The sequence below is a fragment of the Biomphalaria glabrata genome, chromosome 16 (genome assembly GCF_947242115.1).
Source record: "Biomphalaria glabrata chromosome 16, xgBioGlab47.1, whole genome shotgun sequence".
NCBI lineage: Eukaryota > Metazoa > Mollusca > Gastropoda > Planorbidae > Biomphalaria > Biomphalaria glabrata.
The window spans coordinates 10,670,528-10,689,726 of record NC_074726.1 but is presented as its reverse complement, the minus strand read 5'-3'; the positions used below and the strand labels follow the sequence as shown (position 1 = coordinate 10,689,726).

General features: G+C 40.6%; 1 protein-coding gene across 3 annotated transcripts in view; it reads right to left on the bottom strand.

Moving 5' to 3' along the window:
- The window catches only part of LOC129923466 (uncharacterized), a 106,907-nt gene that overhangs the window by 56,096 nt on the left and 31,612 nt on the right, over positions 1–19,199 (bottom strand). For 2 of the 3 annotated variants that reach the window (XM_056014511.1, XM_056014513.1), the window contains exons 5-6: positions 10,180–10,242; positions 9,845–9,907 (exon numbers count right to left, since the gene is read on the bottom strand). In XM_056014511.1, the coding sequence (XP_055870486.1) occupies positions 9,845–9,907; positions 10,180–10,242 (126 nt within the window). The remainder of the gene's footprint in view (positions 1–9,844; positions 9,908–10,179; positions 10,243–19,199) is intronic. The other variant, XM_056014512.1, reaches the window with a different exon arrangement.

Below are 19,199 nucleotides of genomic sequence, written 5' to 3'. Positions count from 1 at the left end.
TTATTAGTTATGTGAGATTAACAATCTTCACATTATTAAAATTACCGTCTCGAGACATGACGTTAAACTGCGCTCCTCTTTTCTTAGCACTTTTGGAGCTCAAAAGTGCCCTACTTCTTTTCTATCATTGTGTCTGCCTCCTCTTTTCCTCATTCTGTCTTTATTGATCATCACTCTTTCTCCTTATCTCTAAATATCTCACTACGTCCTAGACCAGTCCGTTTGCCGTGGACTGCGACGGTAAGGGGAGATAAAGAGATCCTGGTGTTTGAGTGGTGGCTATCTGAGGATAAACCACCACAACACAATACTATGGCTCCAAGTTCCCCTAGACCTGAGGCCCAGATGGCCCGCTCTGGGTCAACCGGCTGGTCATGCCGAGCTACCAGCATAGGTCGAAGACGGTGGCTGGAGGGTCAATCAGGGAGCTACTGTATCGGACACATGTCCGATGCAGCAGCTGACTGAGTATAGCACCTGTGTAGCCCTGGCGGGCTCATTCTGGACTTCCGAATGGCCCGTCCCCTTGTTGGACTCGATGGCGGGTGGGGAGCACAAGTGCCGAACTAACAAGAATATGTATTGTTATGATTTAGTCATGCGCACCGCCATCCAAGATAGTGCAGAAAGAAGATGCGCACTATCGGTGACTAAGCAAGTCGGATGTTGACATAAGAGACTAACGATTTCCGCCCAAGTAGAGAGCCAATATGGAGATGCTGTATTCAAGGCAGATGCCCTTTGTGTTTGTCATGTCTCTATGTAAATAAACGTCTATGTCCTCGTTGAGTTGCCTCACTTAAGTAATTACAATTGGTCTTAGAAGTGGGATTTATAGGCAACTCAACGAGAAGAGGTAGGATTAGATCTCTATGGCATCGCTGAAGCTATTACATCAGCTTTTAATTAAAGAGCTAAGACAAGAGCTTCGAGACCGAGGTTTAAAACCTGTCGGTAGCAGGGAAACGCTCACGGCTCGTCTGCGGCAAGCTCTGATCGATGAAGAGGAAGATCCGAAGACCTATCAATTTGAAATTGAGCCTGGGATTGTTGATGTAATGGGCAAGATCCAGGACTTTGTGGATGCATTTGATGAACAACTGAACATGATTGGGAACAAGATGGGAAACATGAGCAGGAACATAATGTTGAACAAAGTTGATAAAAGTGTATTAGAAGTAGAAGGCCAAATAGACCGAAGTGATAACATTGTGTCGCAAGCAAAAGGAGGAATAAACTCGTTAGGGAAGGAGCAGTTGCCTGGTCAGGACTGTGGCTGCACAAACAGTGGTGATGGAGGCGCTGGGGACTGGAGCGCCGTCTGTGACTGTGTTGTGGGCAAGTCTGTCGCGGGTGACTTTCAAGGCGAGAAACGTGACGACGATTGATGTGACGATCTGAACGGTATGTTTCAAATCGAAAGGAACGAAACAAATGAAGAAACAAGAGAAGTCTGTTATATGCCTGAAGTATTTGTTCCTGTTGTACCTGTTACCAGATCAAGACAACGTTGGGTCTGCGTCCAAGCTTTCTGCTGTGGACCTTAAAGACCTCTGTTTATCTGTCAGTACCTTTGACGAGAATTCAAACCATGAAAGCCTGAAGACCGTTTCTGATTCCTTGCCTTGGATGACATCGGGTGAATACGGGCCTCAACAATGGCCGAGACAGAAACAACGAATTGGACTTTGGCAGCTGCATAAGAAAGAACTCGATGCTAGGCAGCTGCATCCAGGCGGTTGACTTGAACTGTATATGCGGCGTCCTACGGGGACAGTGCCCATGCCAAGAAACCCAGCTACAAGATCTGAACTTGACAGAAATGTGTACTTCTGCCCACATCAGAGAGAGTGACTTGAACGGTTCTGAATAAATTCCAGCAAAATCTGATGTAGCGGTGGAAGAACATTACAAGGATGCTTCATCGGCATACCTTACAGATGAGGCTGAGAAAGACTATGTGCCTGAAACCATGGCTACCAGTGGGCCTACAACTGTGTCACGAGACATCCATGGAAAAGGTCCGCTGACTCAGCGTCTTGGAACAACAACCCTGGAATCTACAAAGATCGCCACAACCTCCATTTGTGTTACGTGGCTGGCAACCATGACCTCCACTAACTCTCTCTGTATCATCTTGTTGGCATCAGCGACTGTCGTCATGAGGTTGAAGCAGCGACCACGACATCGTCTCAAGCGTAGACTGGCCAACTGGAAAAAGAAGAAGCGACGGCCGCGGAATACTGTGCAGATGGCTTCGTGGGCAACAGGCTCCCTGCCGTCTGCGGCTCCCACGGATCGACCTCCACCTGAACTGTCAAACCTCAGCTGCAGTGTTTCTTTTCGGGACGAAAAGTGCTAAGACGGGGGCAATGTTATGACTTAGTCATGCGCACCGCCATCCAAGACAGTACAGAAAGAAGGTGCGCACTATCTGTGACTAAGCAAGTCGGATGTTGACATAAGAGACTAACGATTTCCGCCGAAGTAGAGAGCCAATATGGAGATGCTGTACTCAAGGCAGATGCCCTTTGTGTTTGTCATGTCTCTATGTAAATAAACGTCTATGTCCTCGTTGAGTTGCCTCACTTAAGTTATTACACTATGGATTAAAAAAAACCCAATAAACTACTTGTCCCAGATTTATGTCTGTGCAAGAGACGCCGTATTGAGGCAAAAAAGGAGGAGGCCACAAAAAGCTGAACTACATGGCCATCATTTTTGGTTGTCAGGTGGACAGAGGAGGAGAAAAGCCTGACAAAGCTGAGCCCTTTCCTTATATTTAAGGGGCTCAAGTCAGTAGTGGGAGAGCCCAAGAGTGTGTCTAAGCTACACAATACGATGGAACTTCTTGTAGAAGTAGATAGCAAGATACACTCTGATGGGCTTTTAAGATGCAGAAGACTCTGTGATCTTCAAGTGGAAGTCATACCACACAAGAGTCTGAACACCAGCAGAGGTGTAATCTGCTCTAGGGACCTACTGGAATGTTCTGAGAAGGAAATAGTGGAGGGCATTGAAAGAGTCACCCATGCTCGGCGCATTACCAGGCGCAGGGATGGTGAGGAGGTCAAAACCGCCACATTCGGAACTTGGACACCGCCAGAGTATGTGAAGGCAGGATACCTACGAGTTCCAGTGAGGCTCTACATACCTAACCCCATGAGGTGCTTTAAGTGCCAGGATTCTGGAAACGGCGCGGCAGTCTGCAAGAGGAACACTGTGTGTGCCAGATGTGCTGGAGAGGGTCATGAGGACAAGGGCTGCACAGCCCAGTTCAAATGCCCAAACTGTCACGCTGGTCACTCAGCCTACTCCAAGGACTGCCCTGTGTGGAAAAAGGAGGTTGCCATGCAGGAGTACAAGGCAAGAAATGGATGTACCTTCAGTCAGGCGAAATCGGCTGTACTGGCCCTACCCAAGGGCCAATTCGGCTTTACAAAGACCTACGCCCCGGCTGTTGCTAAGATAGGAAGATCCATAGCCACACAGACGGACACATTGAGCCCACCACCCCCTCCTCCTCCTCCAACTCAGAAGAAAACACCGCCAAAGAACACACCTCTGAAGAGACAAGAAAGCCCTGTTGTCAGGTTCTCTGTGCTCGCTGATGAGAGCATAGTGACTGAGCGGCATGTCAAAACCAACACTCCGGAAGAACCCGGAGACATCATGTCTGACACAGGTTCTCCTCAGAGAACCCAGCCAGACACTCCAAACTCTACCTAAGGGGAGAAATCAAAGCGGAGAGGATACCCGAGGTAAGAGAAGAGGAAATAACCTCCGCTCTAACCAGAGGGATCTCCCCTCACTAGAGAGAAAGACTTCCTCCAAAAGGGGGTTGTCCTCCTCTCCATCCAAACCCAAGAATAAAAATACCAAGGTCACTGGAATAAAAGAAAACCCCTCCCGGGGCCTCCCAAATTTAAATAGCTCCAAGTAGGTCATTTAGAATAAGCCATGGATTCCAGAATCGTACAGTGGAATTATGAGGAAATGCAGCTACTGGTGGACTCTGAGACTCCTGTAGCTGTCTGCTTACAGGAATTATTTCTGAAAGATAGCATCAGTTTCCGAAGCTACAGTGCTTACAGCAAAAATGTTGAGGATGCAGAGAGAGCATCAGGTGGAGTCTGTATCCTTGTGAAGGAAGCATCCCCCATGAGAGGGAAGAACTACAGACCACACCACAGGCCGTAGCAGCTAGGATAACCCTACTCAAGGTTATCACTTGCTGCAGCCTTTATCTACCACCAGGCGCTCCATTAAAACCAACAGACATGGAGGACTTACTGAAACAACTCCCTCGGCCTTATATTATTCTTGGAGTTTTCAATGCCCATAACACTATGTGGGGATCCAACAACACTGACACAAGAGGTCGTCTTCCTCCAACATGATTTATGCATACTTAATGATGCATCACCGACCTACTTGCACCCAGGAATTGGATCTCTCACATGCATTGACCTCACCGTATGCGTCCCCGGACTTCTGGACGACTTTAAATGGTCAGTTAGCAACGATCTAAGGGGAAGTGATCACTTCCCAATCATCATTACTAACAATCTCCCCTCATTGGGACGACCTCAGCGGTGGAAACTGAATAAGGCCGATTGGGAACAATTCCAAAAAAGATGCTCCGAAAATATCACAGAAGATATCCTCGATGAACAGAACCCAGCTGACATTTTTGCTACCAAGCTACTTGACATTGCCCGGAAAGTTGTCCCCCTAACCTCCGCAAATCCAAAACGGCCTAGCAAACCATGGTTTGATACAGCTTGCAAAAGTGATATTGGCGATAGGAAAAAACGACTGGCTGCATTTATAAAGAATCCTTCCCAGAAAAACTTAAAGCTATTTAGGATAGCTAGAGCAAAGGCTAGACAAACCATACAGTCAGCCAAAAGAAATTCCTGGAGAAGTTTTGTCGGCAGTCTGGACGCCAAAACTTCTGCTAGAGCGGTTTGGAAGGCAGTAAGGCGAATCAAAGGGAAAGAATCAAATGCAATAGGGCATTTGAAAAACTAAGGACGAACTGTCACGTCCCCCAGAGAAATAGCTGACTGCCTTGCATCTTCAATAGCAGAAACGTCATCCACTGCACACTACACGCCAGAGTTCCAAAAAGTCAAAACCAGGGAGGAAAGACTCCCCATTAATTTCAGGTCAGAGAACAATGAAGACTACAACAAACCGTTCTCGCTTGAGGAACTGAGGGACTTGCTGGACAAGTCACATGACACAGCGCCTGGAGAAGAGGAAATCCATTACCAGTTCCTCAAGCACCTTCGCGAACCCTCATTGGCAGTCCTGCTAGGGGTCTATAACTGTCTGTGGCAAACAGGCGCTTTCCCAAACAGCTGGAGGAAAGCCACAGTTATACCGATACCTAAACCGAGAATAGACGGCTCTAACGAGGTGAATAACTATCGACCAATAGCACTAACAAGCTGCAAAACCATGGAAAGAATTATTAACAGCAGGCTGGTCTGGTACCTGGAGAAGAATAAAGTGATCTCCAACTACCAGTGCAGATTCCGGCAGGGGAGGACAACAACTGACCACCTGGTAGCTGTATTCTTCGATATAGAAAAGGCCTATGACACAACCTGGAAAGATGGCATTCTACGTGACCTGGAGCTTATGGGGCTTAAGGGACACCTTTCCCGCTTTGTGGGGTAATTCCTGAAAAAACGAAAATTCCAGGTTCGAGTGGGCAAATCCACTTCTGACACTCATTACCAGGAAACGGGTGTGCCCCAGGGCAGCGTTCTGTCAGTCACCCTTTTCAACATTAAAATAAACAGCATCATAAATGCTTTGTCCCCTGGCATAGAGTGCTCTTTGTATGTTGATGACTTTGTCATTTTTACTTATGGGAAAAACATGAACACCTTAGAAAGAAAATTAAAGTTGTGTTTAAAAAAAATTCGAAATTGGGCAAACGATAAAACAGTTAGTATGCATTTTTGTAATTTAAGGGGACACCAACCAGACCCTGAACTATTTATACACAAAAAGAAGATCCCTGTCGTGAAAACTACAAAAATTTTTAGGCCTCACCCTAGATTCCAAATTTAATTTTCTCCCCCACATTAAGAAACTTAAGAAGAAATGCCAAAAGTCATTAAACATACTTAGAGTACTCAGCCATACGGACTGGGGAGCTGACAGAGATACCTTGCTGTTGCTATATCAGAGTCTAATTCGATCCAAACTAGACTACGGATCCATAATATATGGAGCAGCAAGAAAGTCTTATCTAAAAATACATGAACCAATACAAAAAGGTGCCCTGTGTCTCTGTCTCGGCGCGTTTCGTACATCACCTATCCCAAGTCTCCATGTGGAGGCTGGAAAACTCCCTTTGGATATAAGAATGAAAAAGCTTGCAATGCAGTATATAGTCAAGCTAAAATCCAACCCCACGAACCCTGGGTCCGACTCCATATTTAACCCCACAGAGGTAGAGTTATACAATCGAATGCCTAATGTCATACAGCCGATGGGCCTTCGAATGAGAGAACCCATCCAAAATTTAAACCCACCCATTTGTGACTTGTCAAAAGCTTGCTGTCAGAGTCACTTAATTTTATCACAGCATTAATTATTATTATTCATTATTTATTTATTTTATTTTAATTATTTCTCCGCTCTATACCCAATGTCTCCACCCGCCCCACCTTTGCATCTTCAGGCTTGACTTGGCCCGCCACCTTGGCGTCCTTTCATTTATCTTCCCTTGACCGGGGTAAAGATAAACACAGTCTCTTTGATCTTACCAGCCGGATGTCTGACGGGCGCAGTTGAAGTCACCTTTCCCCCCCCCCTTCTCCCACGTCTCACTTTGATCTAGGAAATCACGCGGACCAACACGCCCATTGACCTTTCCAAGGTGCGACTCCCACCTCGAGTGAAATTCACCCACGTGTAAGATAATTCTTAGCCTAGGACATTTCCTGTTTCCGCCCATATCACCCGGCCTTTATAAGGCAAATTAACTCAAATCAGACCCTCTTATTTCTCATTCTCGTTAAGCAGTCGAGTCTGGACTACATCATTTATTCTTACTCCTAGAGGAATACCTGGTGGTAAGCCGAACTTAATCACAAGTTCCATCTTAGATACTTTGTGCATATTTCTCACTGGAGATTATCATGTGTATCCTATTATTCTATTTACATTAATTAGTGCATTGTGTATTTCTCACTGTCGTAAGTAGAAAACATAAACATGTCTTATGTATGTATCTAAGTATTGCATTAATCTATTAATGCTACGTTGCTTAATTGATCGTTGATGCATCCATGTATATATTTGTACATCTTATTTTATTCCCTTTATCTCGGCTGGCCGCCGTGATAATTAAATCAGCGCACTAATACAAATTATCTCCTCTTTAGTCATTTTACTCTAACGAGAGTTGCGCCTCCTGAATGGACACTCTCCATTCAAGCGCGCTCCATTGTTCTCGGCCGACGGTTGCATGTAAACAAACCGTCAGGGTCGCTGACCACCGCCCATTTCTCCCCCCCCCCCGTTTTTTTCTCTTCAACTTGTGTTGTTTATTTGAGATTATTATTTCCCCTTTTTATGTACATTTTTATATTGCTACTATCAGCCATCTGTTTTCCAAATCCCATTTGTCATCATCTCCCCTTTGTGCTCAAAAGCAATTTTATCAATCTGACGAACGCTCCTCAGTCGAGGGCATTGATAAGATGCGTGAGAGACATGTCCTAACTTGTCTTTATTTATCCGCAGCCTCCCTCAGGTGTCTGCCTATTTGCTATCGAGAATCACCTATTGCCTATGTGTTTAGTGCTATTTAGCACTGCACTTGCCTACTGAGATCTACCCAACTATTTGTTTGGATCACCCGCCTATTTACCTGCCTATTCATTTGACATTATCTGCCTATTTATCGGATCACTTGACCACTTGCTATTGAGTATCCTCTACTGCCTACGTGGATCTACTCAACTCTACTACTTGGCGCTATCGGCCTTGCCCGCCTATTCGACAGCCCACCTGTCAATTTATTAGGTGCGACGTCCCTATAGACCCAGATCTGTGCGAGACGTCATAGCTACGCCAACCCTCTGCAAATCACTGGACATATCCTGCTCATTACGCTGCCCACGGCAGATCAGCTCTGCCCGCAGTAACCTTGCGCGCACGGTAGCCGGCTACCCGCCTTACTGTGCCCACTACAGATATCAGAACTTTGGATTGAGACTCCACAAGAACTGAATCACCGGCGTCTCTCTATCCGCTAGAGCGCCACTTCCAGCTGCAGAACCTCAAGCCAGGACACAGCCAGCTGCGACATCAACAGGACAACCAGCTAAGTCAGAGGACAAAGTGACATACTCTCTATTAAAGCAAGAGTGATGATTAGAGATAGATGCAAACCCTCCCCCTTTTTATTCTTATATGTAAATATTTATGTAAATAAATATTCTTCATTTTTAACTTTGTATCTTTCTTTCATTGCTTGTCTAGTTGCGTGTCTGCTCCCGATTTATATGCTGACGGGTTGGTGTGTGACAATTTCAAAAATAATCATCCCTTGAACATAAAACGCGCCAAACACACATCACTTTCCCCAACCTGTCACACCATTGACCAAATCTCTAAAATAGAAACCCCTCAAAATCCTCATTGGCTAATGAATAAACCCAAATTAAATTTATCCCTCCTTAATTTCAAAAACGAAAATACAGACCCAAGCATACTACAAGTCCACTTTAGGGAACTGCAGGAGAGCTACGGAGATTGTGGCACAATCTACAAAGACGGATCCAAAATGGATAGAAAAGTCGCGTGTGCCTGCTCCTTTCGGAACAAAACAATCTCCCGTAGACTCCCCGATTGCTGCTCCATCTTTACGGCCGAATTGCCTGCAATATCGCTTGCACTTATGGCCGTCAAAGCATCAGAAAGGAGGAAATTTTTAATCTGCTCCGACTCCAAATCTGCATTGCAAGCTTTTGGGGCGGATAAAGACTGACATTCCATTGGTACATAAGTGCCTGAAGCTGTTGGACCAAATAACAGCCGACCATAGGGATGTCACCTTCAGCTGGGTCCCCTCCCATGTTGGCATTGAGGGAAAAAAAGCCGCAGACAGAGAAGCAAAGAGAGCCCTAAATCATGCGGTATCAGGAACCCAAATTCCCTGCTCGGACCTGAGACAAAGTATTGCCTCTGCCACCTATCGAGAGTGAAAGGACCGATGGGAGGCTGAGACTCACAATAAACTCAGGCAGATTGTGGCAGATGTCAGGTGGCGGCCCACATCTAAGGCTCTGACAAGGCGTGGTAGCACAACCATGTCCAGACTTAGGATTGGCCACACCTACATCACGCACTCTTTTGTGCTGAAGAAAGAGGAGCTCCCACTTTGTGAGAATTGTGACTCTCGTCTCACCGTGGAACATATCCTCTTTAACTGCCCCAGATACCAGGATATCAGGGAAAAATATTTTAGAGCCACTAACTTAAAAACACTATTCGACAATGTCGACCCTGGGAAGGTACTGGGCTTTATCCGGGAAGTGGGGTTGTCTATAAAGATCTGATTAATGAATCTGTGAATATGTACTATTTACATTAGATTTTTACGAAATTATTAAATTTTTACTACTCTTACTATTTTTACTGTGAATAGACCTTGATTTTAATGATTTAACTGTATAGAATTTTACCCCTGTTATGTAGAGAGAGAGAGTAGTCCTTAAGGGACTACAGGCACGACATGGCCTAAATTGTGCCAATGTGCCTAAAATCAAAATGCAAATCCTATTAAAATTAAATATTAAAAAAAAAAACTAACCTTGTTCACGTCTCAATTCTTCATTATCTGCAATCTTTCCCTGAAGATTTTCTTCTAAAGAAACTTTAAAAAAAAAGAATTTCGAATATAAAAAAATGTAAATTACATATGTATGTATGTATGTATGTATTTATATATTTATGTATTTATGGATGTATTTATCAAAGGCTTTATTCAGGACAATAAACGCAAGGTATAAATGCATCCTTTATTATCTGCACTTTTCTAGAAGTTGACGCATATAATGAGGAACCTTGTGTGATTTATTAGTTATGTGAGATTAAGAATCTTCACATTATTAAAATAAAATATAAAAAAAAACCAACTTAACTAACCTTGTTCACGTCTCAATTCTTCATTATCTGCAATCTTTCCCTGAAGATGTTCTTTTAAAGAAACTTTAAAAAAAGAATTTCGAATATAAAAAAAAGTAAAATATAATGATATTCTTACACACTCATTTATTATACCATAGATATAAATGTCGTTGTTATTTAATCATACCTTTTTTTTAAATAACAAAAGATGTTAGACTTCTCGACATTATTTTGTGTCCATCTAAATTTTTTTTTTATAATTCGAGGCATTACAAAAGTACCTAGTTTTTTTACTCTTTTTTAAAAGGATTTGTTAATTTGTCTTTTAATAAACTCGGACTTTTACTTGATTTTTATTTTTAAAATAAAATTAAAATTCCCATTAAAATAATAAATTAAAAGGCTTAAGGCTATCTAATATATAATGCAGAAAGTAAGGCGTATGTATGTATGTATGTATGTAAGTATGTATGTATGTATGTATGTATGTATGTATGTATGTATGTATGTATGTATGCATGTATGTATGTATGTATGTATGTATGTATGTATGTATGTATATATATATATATATATATATATATATATATATATATATATATATATATATATATATATATATATGTATTTATGTATGTATTTATCAAAGGCTTTTGTCGGGACAATAAACGCAATGTACAAATGCATCCTTTATTATCTGCACTTTTCCTGGAGTTGGCGGATGGAGAAAATCATGTCAATTGTGGATCTTCATGATCTAAAGCCGTGATTCTGGATAGACCCAATCAGCAAGTTTTTGTAGCCTTGGAAGTATTATTTAAAGCAGACTTTGCCCACAATACTTAAAAAAGATATTCCCTGTAATTGTTGCAGTCGCTTCTGTCACCTTTGTACTTGTACAGGGTGACGATCGTAGCATCCCGCAGATCCTGTAGCACAGCATCTTCTCGCATAGCAGTTCGTGTAGAGGTTTACTTAGTGTAAACCATCGCATCCAAGGGCTCTGCAGGCAGCGATGTTGCCTATGGCTTTATTGAGTTCTATTAGGGTGTTTACTTTGTCTCGCTCAGTGGTTCCTAAACTTTTTTGTCTCGTAGACCCCTTGCCATGTTTTCTGGTTTTCCGTAGACCCCCTGATTAAGTTATATTGAATTTTTGAAAATTCATCAATTTCAAATTACACATTTTGTTAAAAATAATTTCTAACCAGTGACATTTTAATTTGAATTAATTTTTTAAAATACATTTTTAAACAAAATTCACATTTAAACCCATTATATAACAGTTAATATGTATCGTTAACTATCACTAAACACATTAGAATTTTTTTTATTTTAAAGGTTTGCAAGCTGGCCATCCATTGCAACGGAGATTATGTTTCATATAGGGATTTGTTGTTTTATGAAGTAGCTCTTCAAAACATTAAATATTAATGTGCCTTAAGTATCATAGTCAAAGTTTTTCGTAGTTTTCTTGAGCCATAATAATTTGATTAAAAAAATACACCATTATCACACAAGGTTGACTCAGCCAACCGTATCGAGAAATATGTTGTTTGCAGCATCTGTCGTTTGCAAAGACTTACATAAGAAGAAAAAAAATTGACTATATTCCAACAGAGCTCAAAAATTTAGTGAACTCTTCTACAAAACTATTGCCCTAACAACCAATGGGTCTGAGTTTGAATGGATGGTTCTTAGAAAGCCACCAAAATTGGAGGACCTGAAATACTCAATGAATGGCCCAATAGAGACAAATAATTTAAAACTTAAGTTCATTGTAACTAATGAGCTCTATGACAATCACACAGAAGAAATAGGAGTACTGGAGCTAAAAGTTACCATACTAGCGAATCAGCCAAATTATTTTCTGTTACCAATATAAAAATAGATGAAGCCTCCTAAATAAAATAACTCATGATGCTTTCACTGACGTTCGGTGGTCACCTTGCCTTTTCGAATCTTCCGTCGGGAGGTTTGGGCTAGGATGTAATTATCCACAGAATCTGAAGAAACATCTAAAAGATTTTGTATAAAACATATTCTGTGACCTTGTAAAGCTCAACAACAGAAAAAAACACTGTTCTACAATGTTTAAATTGAAAAAATAGAAGGCTGATTGACTTGCCGAATGTAAGAAAACAAATACACACTTGAACATCGCACTCTATCAGGAACAAATGAAGAAACTAATAGTGAATTGTAAAAACGAGAAATGGACAAGCTCTCATTCAATATACAAGAAATATCACACCTATTATAAACTATCCCCATAGGTCCACCTGAAATGTTTACGTCAGAACCGTACACATCATAATAAGAAAACATATGTTTCGGAAGTTCAAAATTGGGATCATTGAAATTTGCCCTTTTCGAGTGTCACCAAAGAATGCCGACATGTCTGCAAAATTGCATTCTTCATCAAGAGGCCGAGTGTTTGAAAGTTTTGCAAACTTTTATCTTTTTATCAGGGTGGCATCATTGCAAATGATCCTCCAGCTTAATTGGTTTCATAGCATCATAAGAAAATGGCACATTAACACTCGCTTGTTTGCCAAGGAAGTAATGAAGTTCAATTTCAAATACTTAATTATGTACAGTCTACTTTTTGTTTTGTTAAAGTTATAATCTGACAAAACTACAATATTTAATTATAGTTATTTAAATAAATAAAACAATTTTTCATTCAATCAGCAGGATTAAGATTTTAAGGATTTCCTAAGGTACAAATCATAAATGTGTGGATGAAAAAATTCCAATTGTCAAAATTAAAGTCACGGTATGCTTAATATCGTAGACACCCGTGCACATCTCATAGACCCTCAATTCCCTTTTGAAATTTCCTAGACCACTGGGGGACTATATAGACCACTTTGTGAATCACTGGTCTAGCTCATTTATTGAGTGTAATTAGTTGATAGCGTTAAAGGCTGAGGCAGAGTCTGAGCTTGTTGTGGCGTAATGAAGTAATGTTCAACCCATCTGTGCATTTGTTCGCTCTTGTCTGTGATAATTTTCTCAGTGGTTGTTTTGAGAGTCGCTGACTTGTTTTGGGTAGGTCCGAAAGCCTTTTTGATTCCATCATACATCCCTCTAAAGTTGCCTCCTTGTGCTGCAAGCTGAATATTCTCACTGAGCTCTATCCAGTATTCATTGTCACAGATCAGTGCTGTCCACTGCACAGTGGCTCTTTCTTCTTTCAGAACTAACAGGTTTCATAGGGTAGTTTTGCCTTGTATGTAGCGAGTGCATCTCTCTTTGCTATGATGACAGGTGCTAGCATAGTTGATTTAGAGTCAAACCAATCTTTTCGTTTTGTAATTTTTCTTCCAAAGGTTGTCCAGGGAAGTCATTTGTATGGTGGACTTGAGGTGTTCCCATTTTTCTGTTGCTGTATTTCCAGAAGCGTTTTTGTAGTCGAGTTCAAAAGATTTCGCATACTGTATCTGGAGATCAGGGTGGCACGTCTTATATCAGATTGCGGTCTTTGTCTTCTAATTTGCTTAGTATGGTGGATTTTTTTGGGAGAAGATTAATCTTATAACATACCAAGGAGTGATCTGGGTCACAGTCTACACTGTGATAGGACCTGGTAAGCTTGACTAAATTTAAGCCCTTGTGTCTTACCATGATTAGATCTAGTTCGTGCCAGGGTTTGTAGCGGGGATGCCGCCAAGATACTCTGTGCTGTGGTTTAGTCTTATAATAGTTATTAATGGCACAGGGGGAGTGTAGTGAGCAAACCTCGAGGAGCCTTTATCCATTTTCATTTACTTTCCCGACACCAAAAAGCACCTTCGCGAACCCTCATTGGCAGTCCTGCTAGGGGTCTATAACTGTCTGTGGCAAACAGGCGCTTTCCCAAACAGCTGGAGGAAAGCCACAGTTATACCGATACCTAAACCGAGAATAGACGGCTCTAACGAGGTGAATAACTATCGACCAATAGCACTAACAAGCTGCAAAACCAAAACGCTCAATACAGCTGTCCCACGCAGAGTTGTTGGATGCAATGCGTGCATTGAGGTCGCCGAGGATAACAACCTGGCTATTGGTGTTGAACTGAAAGTAGGAGCATAGGCATTTATCCAAGTTACGTGTCCAATATATGTGTTAAATCGTAGTGATAGGAGTCTTTCTGAACCGTTGCACTTCAGCTCTACTGTGTTTAGCAGAGAAAAAAAAGGATGCCTTTGTACATTGCATTCATTGACCTGACATAGGCCTTTGATTTAGTCAGCAGAGATGTCCTCATTAAAATTTTACAGATAATAGGCTGTCTGCCCTAGCTACTAACTGTAATTGTCTCCTTTCACCCAAATATGATGGGTACTAAGCAGTTCAAGGGCGTCTGCTCCGAAAATTTCAGTATAAACAGCGGAGTCAAACAAGAATGTGTCCTGGCCCCGGCCCTTTTCGGAATACTCTTTTCATAGCTAAACCAGCACGCGTTTGACAAATCCACCGAAGGCATCTATCTTCATTCCAGATTTGATTGCAATCTTCTAAATATCGCTTAAGTAACTGAGGGCCAAAACTAAAATCAGAACCACCCTCGTAAGAGGTAAGCTAATCGCGGACAACGCAACGAAAGTGACACACTCACAAGAGAAGCTTCAGTCACTTATGTCCCGCTCCTCTTAGGCTTGTAAAGAATAAGGCCTAACCATTAGCACAAAGAAAACAAATATTATGGGACCACCTGCTACAGCACCACCCTTCATTCTCACTGACGATAACAATCAGGATGCCGTAAACGAACGAATTCTGCTACTTTGATTTACAATTGAAAATGAACTTTTTCTAGATTGAAGAGTTAAAAAAAACAAAGGGAAGGCCGCATTGACATTCGCTAGACTCCTAAAAAAGAGTTTTGGAAAACCAGGAGCTCACTACAGCGACAGAAATAGAGGTCTACAAAGCATGCGTTCTTAGTATGCTATTGTAAGGCAAATAATCGGGACTACCAACGCAAAGCAAGAGAGAAAACTAAACTCATTCCACTTGCGCTTCCTCCGAAGGATCTGGAAAATCACATGGCAAGAGAGATTGTGCAATACTGAGATCCTCTATGCTGGCCTGGACATGTTTGCCGAATTGAGGACATTGGCATCCCGAAAATCATTTTCTACGGGCAACTTGCTTCCGACTCAAGAAAAACTGGTCGCACCCACCTCCGTTACATGGATGTAATAAAACGGGATCTACAAACAGTGAATATTGATACTGACCAGTAGCGGAATTTCTTTTGGTCTCAAATGTGTATCCGCGGCCTTTGTATAGAGGGACTTCTTATGGTCTGACAATAACGCTGGGCAGGGCACGATCGTGTATGGGAGACTAATCTCAGACGAACGTATGCGAAAGGCAGTCTTTTTTTGATGAGCTAAAAAGTAGTCGACGTAACACCGAAACGCTTTAAAGACCAGCTTAGGCGCCAACTTGCCTTAGCTGACATAGAAGAGAGCACCTGGTTGAATGTGGCCTTAGAACGAGACAGCTGGAGGTCACCAGCAAAATAACAACATCGTAAAAGCTACCTACACCGCTCTTCTATTGTTAACAAAAACTGAAAAAAATATTATTACAATATAGAGAGATTTAATTTGTTAAAGTAAAATCCATTTAAAATAAAAGTCAAAATGTTTTAGACACTGGTATTTCAATTACAAGATCTTTTTAAAGGTTAGTCTATTCGACTCAACAATAATAGTTATATACCTATGTAGTAAATACATACTAAGAAGAAACAAAATTACAAAGAGAGTTTGTGTTATCACAAAAACTCAGAGGCGGCCCCCGTCGGATCCCTGTCTGATACGCCTATTAGCAAGGAATATTTAAGACTTGATTTTATTTTGATTGTGAAAAGTAATAATGTTTCAAAGGAACATCGAGCAGGGTATGAACCCGAGACCGTCGAGATAATCAGGCCAGCACGCTAACCGCACGACAAGACATTACTGTTAACTTAATAACAAACTGGTTACAAACTAATAGCCTATTATTGATAAAGAAATATATTACAGATTAAGGCATGATATCTAACAGATATGTACAATATGTATGACGAGCGATTTTAGATAATCTTTCAGCATTGATTTGTAATAAAACAAGATTACAAAGAGAGTTTGTGTTGTCACACAAACTCAGATGTAAAATGTAAAATCTCCCGTTGGACGACGGAGGATGGCATCAAGCAGGGTATGAAACCGGGACCGTCGAGATAATCCGTCCTGCGCGCCAACCGCACGACCAGGCCATGCTCTTGGCCTAATAACAAACTGGTTACAAAATAATAGCCTATTATTGATTAAGAAACATATTACACATTAAGGAATGACAACTACCGATATGTCAGAAGAGCGATTTTAGATAATCATTTGGTATTGAGCATTTTCATTTAAATGGAACTAGAATGAAGATGTAGATCTAGCAAAATTAATCTTCTGATTTAGCACTCTCAATATCTATATCTACTAGATCTAGATCTAAAATAAAAATTTGGGATAAAGTAGATATAATTTACATAAGATTTATGTAAAAAAAAAAAATATATAATCTTTTAATAGACTGAATGCAATATTATTAAGAATAGAAGATTAGTTTTAGTATTTTATAACATTGTAATATATTGATCTAGACATTTAGAAATAAAAATCTACACTTTAAGTCTAGAAATTTAAATTATAGATCTTGATCTAGTCTAAATCATGGCTGCCTACTCGTGTGGTTTGCGTGCTGGACTGTCGTTTGGATTTATCAATGGTCCCAGGTTCAAACCCTGCCCGCTCTCATCCCTCGTCGTCCTGCGGGAGGTTTGGACTTCAACTCTGAAGGAACATCCGAAACATGTAAAACAACAAACATTCTAAACTAGACCAAGAATTTCTAGATCTAGATTCTACAATGATTTTAATTAGAATATAAATCTAAATCTAGTGTAAAAAAATCTAGATCTGGTGTAAAAAAAATTTAGATCTAGTGTAAAAAAATCTAGATCTAGTGTAAAAAAAAATCTAGATTAGATCTAAATCTAGCTTATGTTTTTAAAAAAATACGAGTTAGATTATCAGGTTTATTAAACATTACTATACCGAGTTGTATTAGCATTTCATTTGAAGAATTTAATCCATATGACGTCAAAGGAAAAAAATCCACTACGTCACACGGTCAATTTAGACTAAAATGTTATCTATACGAGCAGCTTCTCGAGGGTTCATAGACATTGGTGCACCGAGTTTTTTTTAGCCTTACATTAAAAAAATTCATTTATATGACGTCAAAGGAAAAAAAATTCAATTACGTCACACGGCCTAGTTAGAAAAAAAAGGCTTCTATACGATTTTTTAAACCATCACAGAAGATCTTCCTTGGGAGAAATTAGTGGGAGTGACACTGATGGTTCCAGAAGTTTGGTTGATAGCCAGAGTTATTAGCAATTTTAGAACCGAGCCGCTGTGGCTTCATTGAATTATTCATTAACAAATTCTATGAGGCAAGGTGTTCAGTCTGGACTATTTGATGATGGTCGTGTTCAAATTTAACAATGTTAGTCATTTCAAAAAGTCATTGCGTCAAGTGCCCAAACACAAACAATGCTACAACTGGTACTGATTGACTTACAAAGCCAGACATCCCCGCTATAAAAAATTCAAGTAATTCAGAAACTTTCTAAAAAAATAAGGATGATCACGATAATTACAAGCACTGAAAAAACTTTTTCAGCTAAATGTTCTCACAAACAAACATATAGAATTCTACATTTAGTGTCTCATCTAAGTATGTGTATATGTAAAAGTTGGTTTAAGATAGACGTCTCATGAATTAATGTAAGTACTAGATTCACGGGTTTCTAATAAAAATGTTTATATATATATTTTTCTTTTTTTCTTTCTTTTTTTTGTTGGTGATGTGGCCCGCGACACGTGTGTCGGAAATAAAAATGGCACGCCGACCGAATAAGGTTGAGCATCACTGTTTTAGACCATTCATATTCTGACGTAACGGTTAATTTATAGCGGCCTCGTAAGGGGAAAAGGGGAAAATGTCCATCTGTCCGCCTGTCACACTCAGATCTCGAAAACTAGAAGAGAAATAAAAAATATGATTTCACCATGCGATACGGCTTGAAAAGTTAAGGTGAAAAGGCAACTTTTGGTTTTCTAAAAGCAAACCGTTTAGTTTTTAAAATTAATTATGCAAGCGATTTGTTCACATAAATACACCAATTCTAAATCAATTAAGTAAATGTAAGGGAAGCAATGTTACACATGTCAACAAAGAAAGGCACCAAGTTGTGTATTTTCAGTATTGTTGTTGTTGATATGGTGCGCAAAGGTGCACGCGTTCAATATAATAAAGTATCATTCTCCGCCATGACACTAATGGTTGTTGTTTAGTTTATTGCTGACTGTGAACCTAGATCATAATTAACATGGTGGCAGCGGTATATTAATGATCAGAGGTAATCATTAATCAGTATATAAAGGTTTATTGTTTGCAATAATAAATAGGCAACAATTCAAGGCTACGCCGTGCAATGGCAGCTAAAAAATTCCTTCCTGTACTCGAGCCACTCGAGGTAGAAGGAAACATGGCCGCTAATTGGCAAAAGTTTCACCGGAGCTGGCGAAACTATGAGTTAGCCATTAAATTGTCGGAAGAATCAGAGGAGGTCAGAGTGGCCACCTTTATAACAATTATAGGAACAAAAGCGATGGACATATATGAAGGTCTTGAAACTGAGAAGGGAAAAGAAAGAAAGATGGAAGAAATAGTGAACAAATTTGAAAGTTTTTGCATTGGAAAAACGAATGAAACTTATGAGCGCTATGTGTTCAATACGCGTGAACAGCAAGAAGGCGAGGACATTGAAAAGTACATAACAAATCTGAGAAGACTAGCAAAAACGTATTGTTTTGAACGCCTGGAAGATAGCTTGATTAGAGACAGAGTAGTTCTTGGTATTAGACATGAATGAATGCCTCAAAATGAAAATGCTACAAGATAGTAGTCTCACATTGGAAAGGTGCAGAG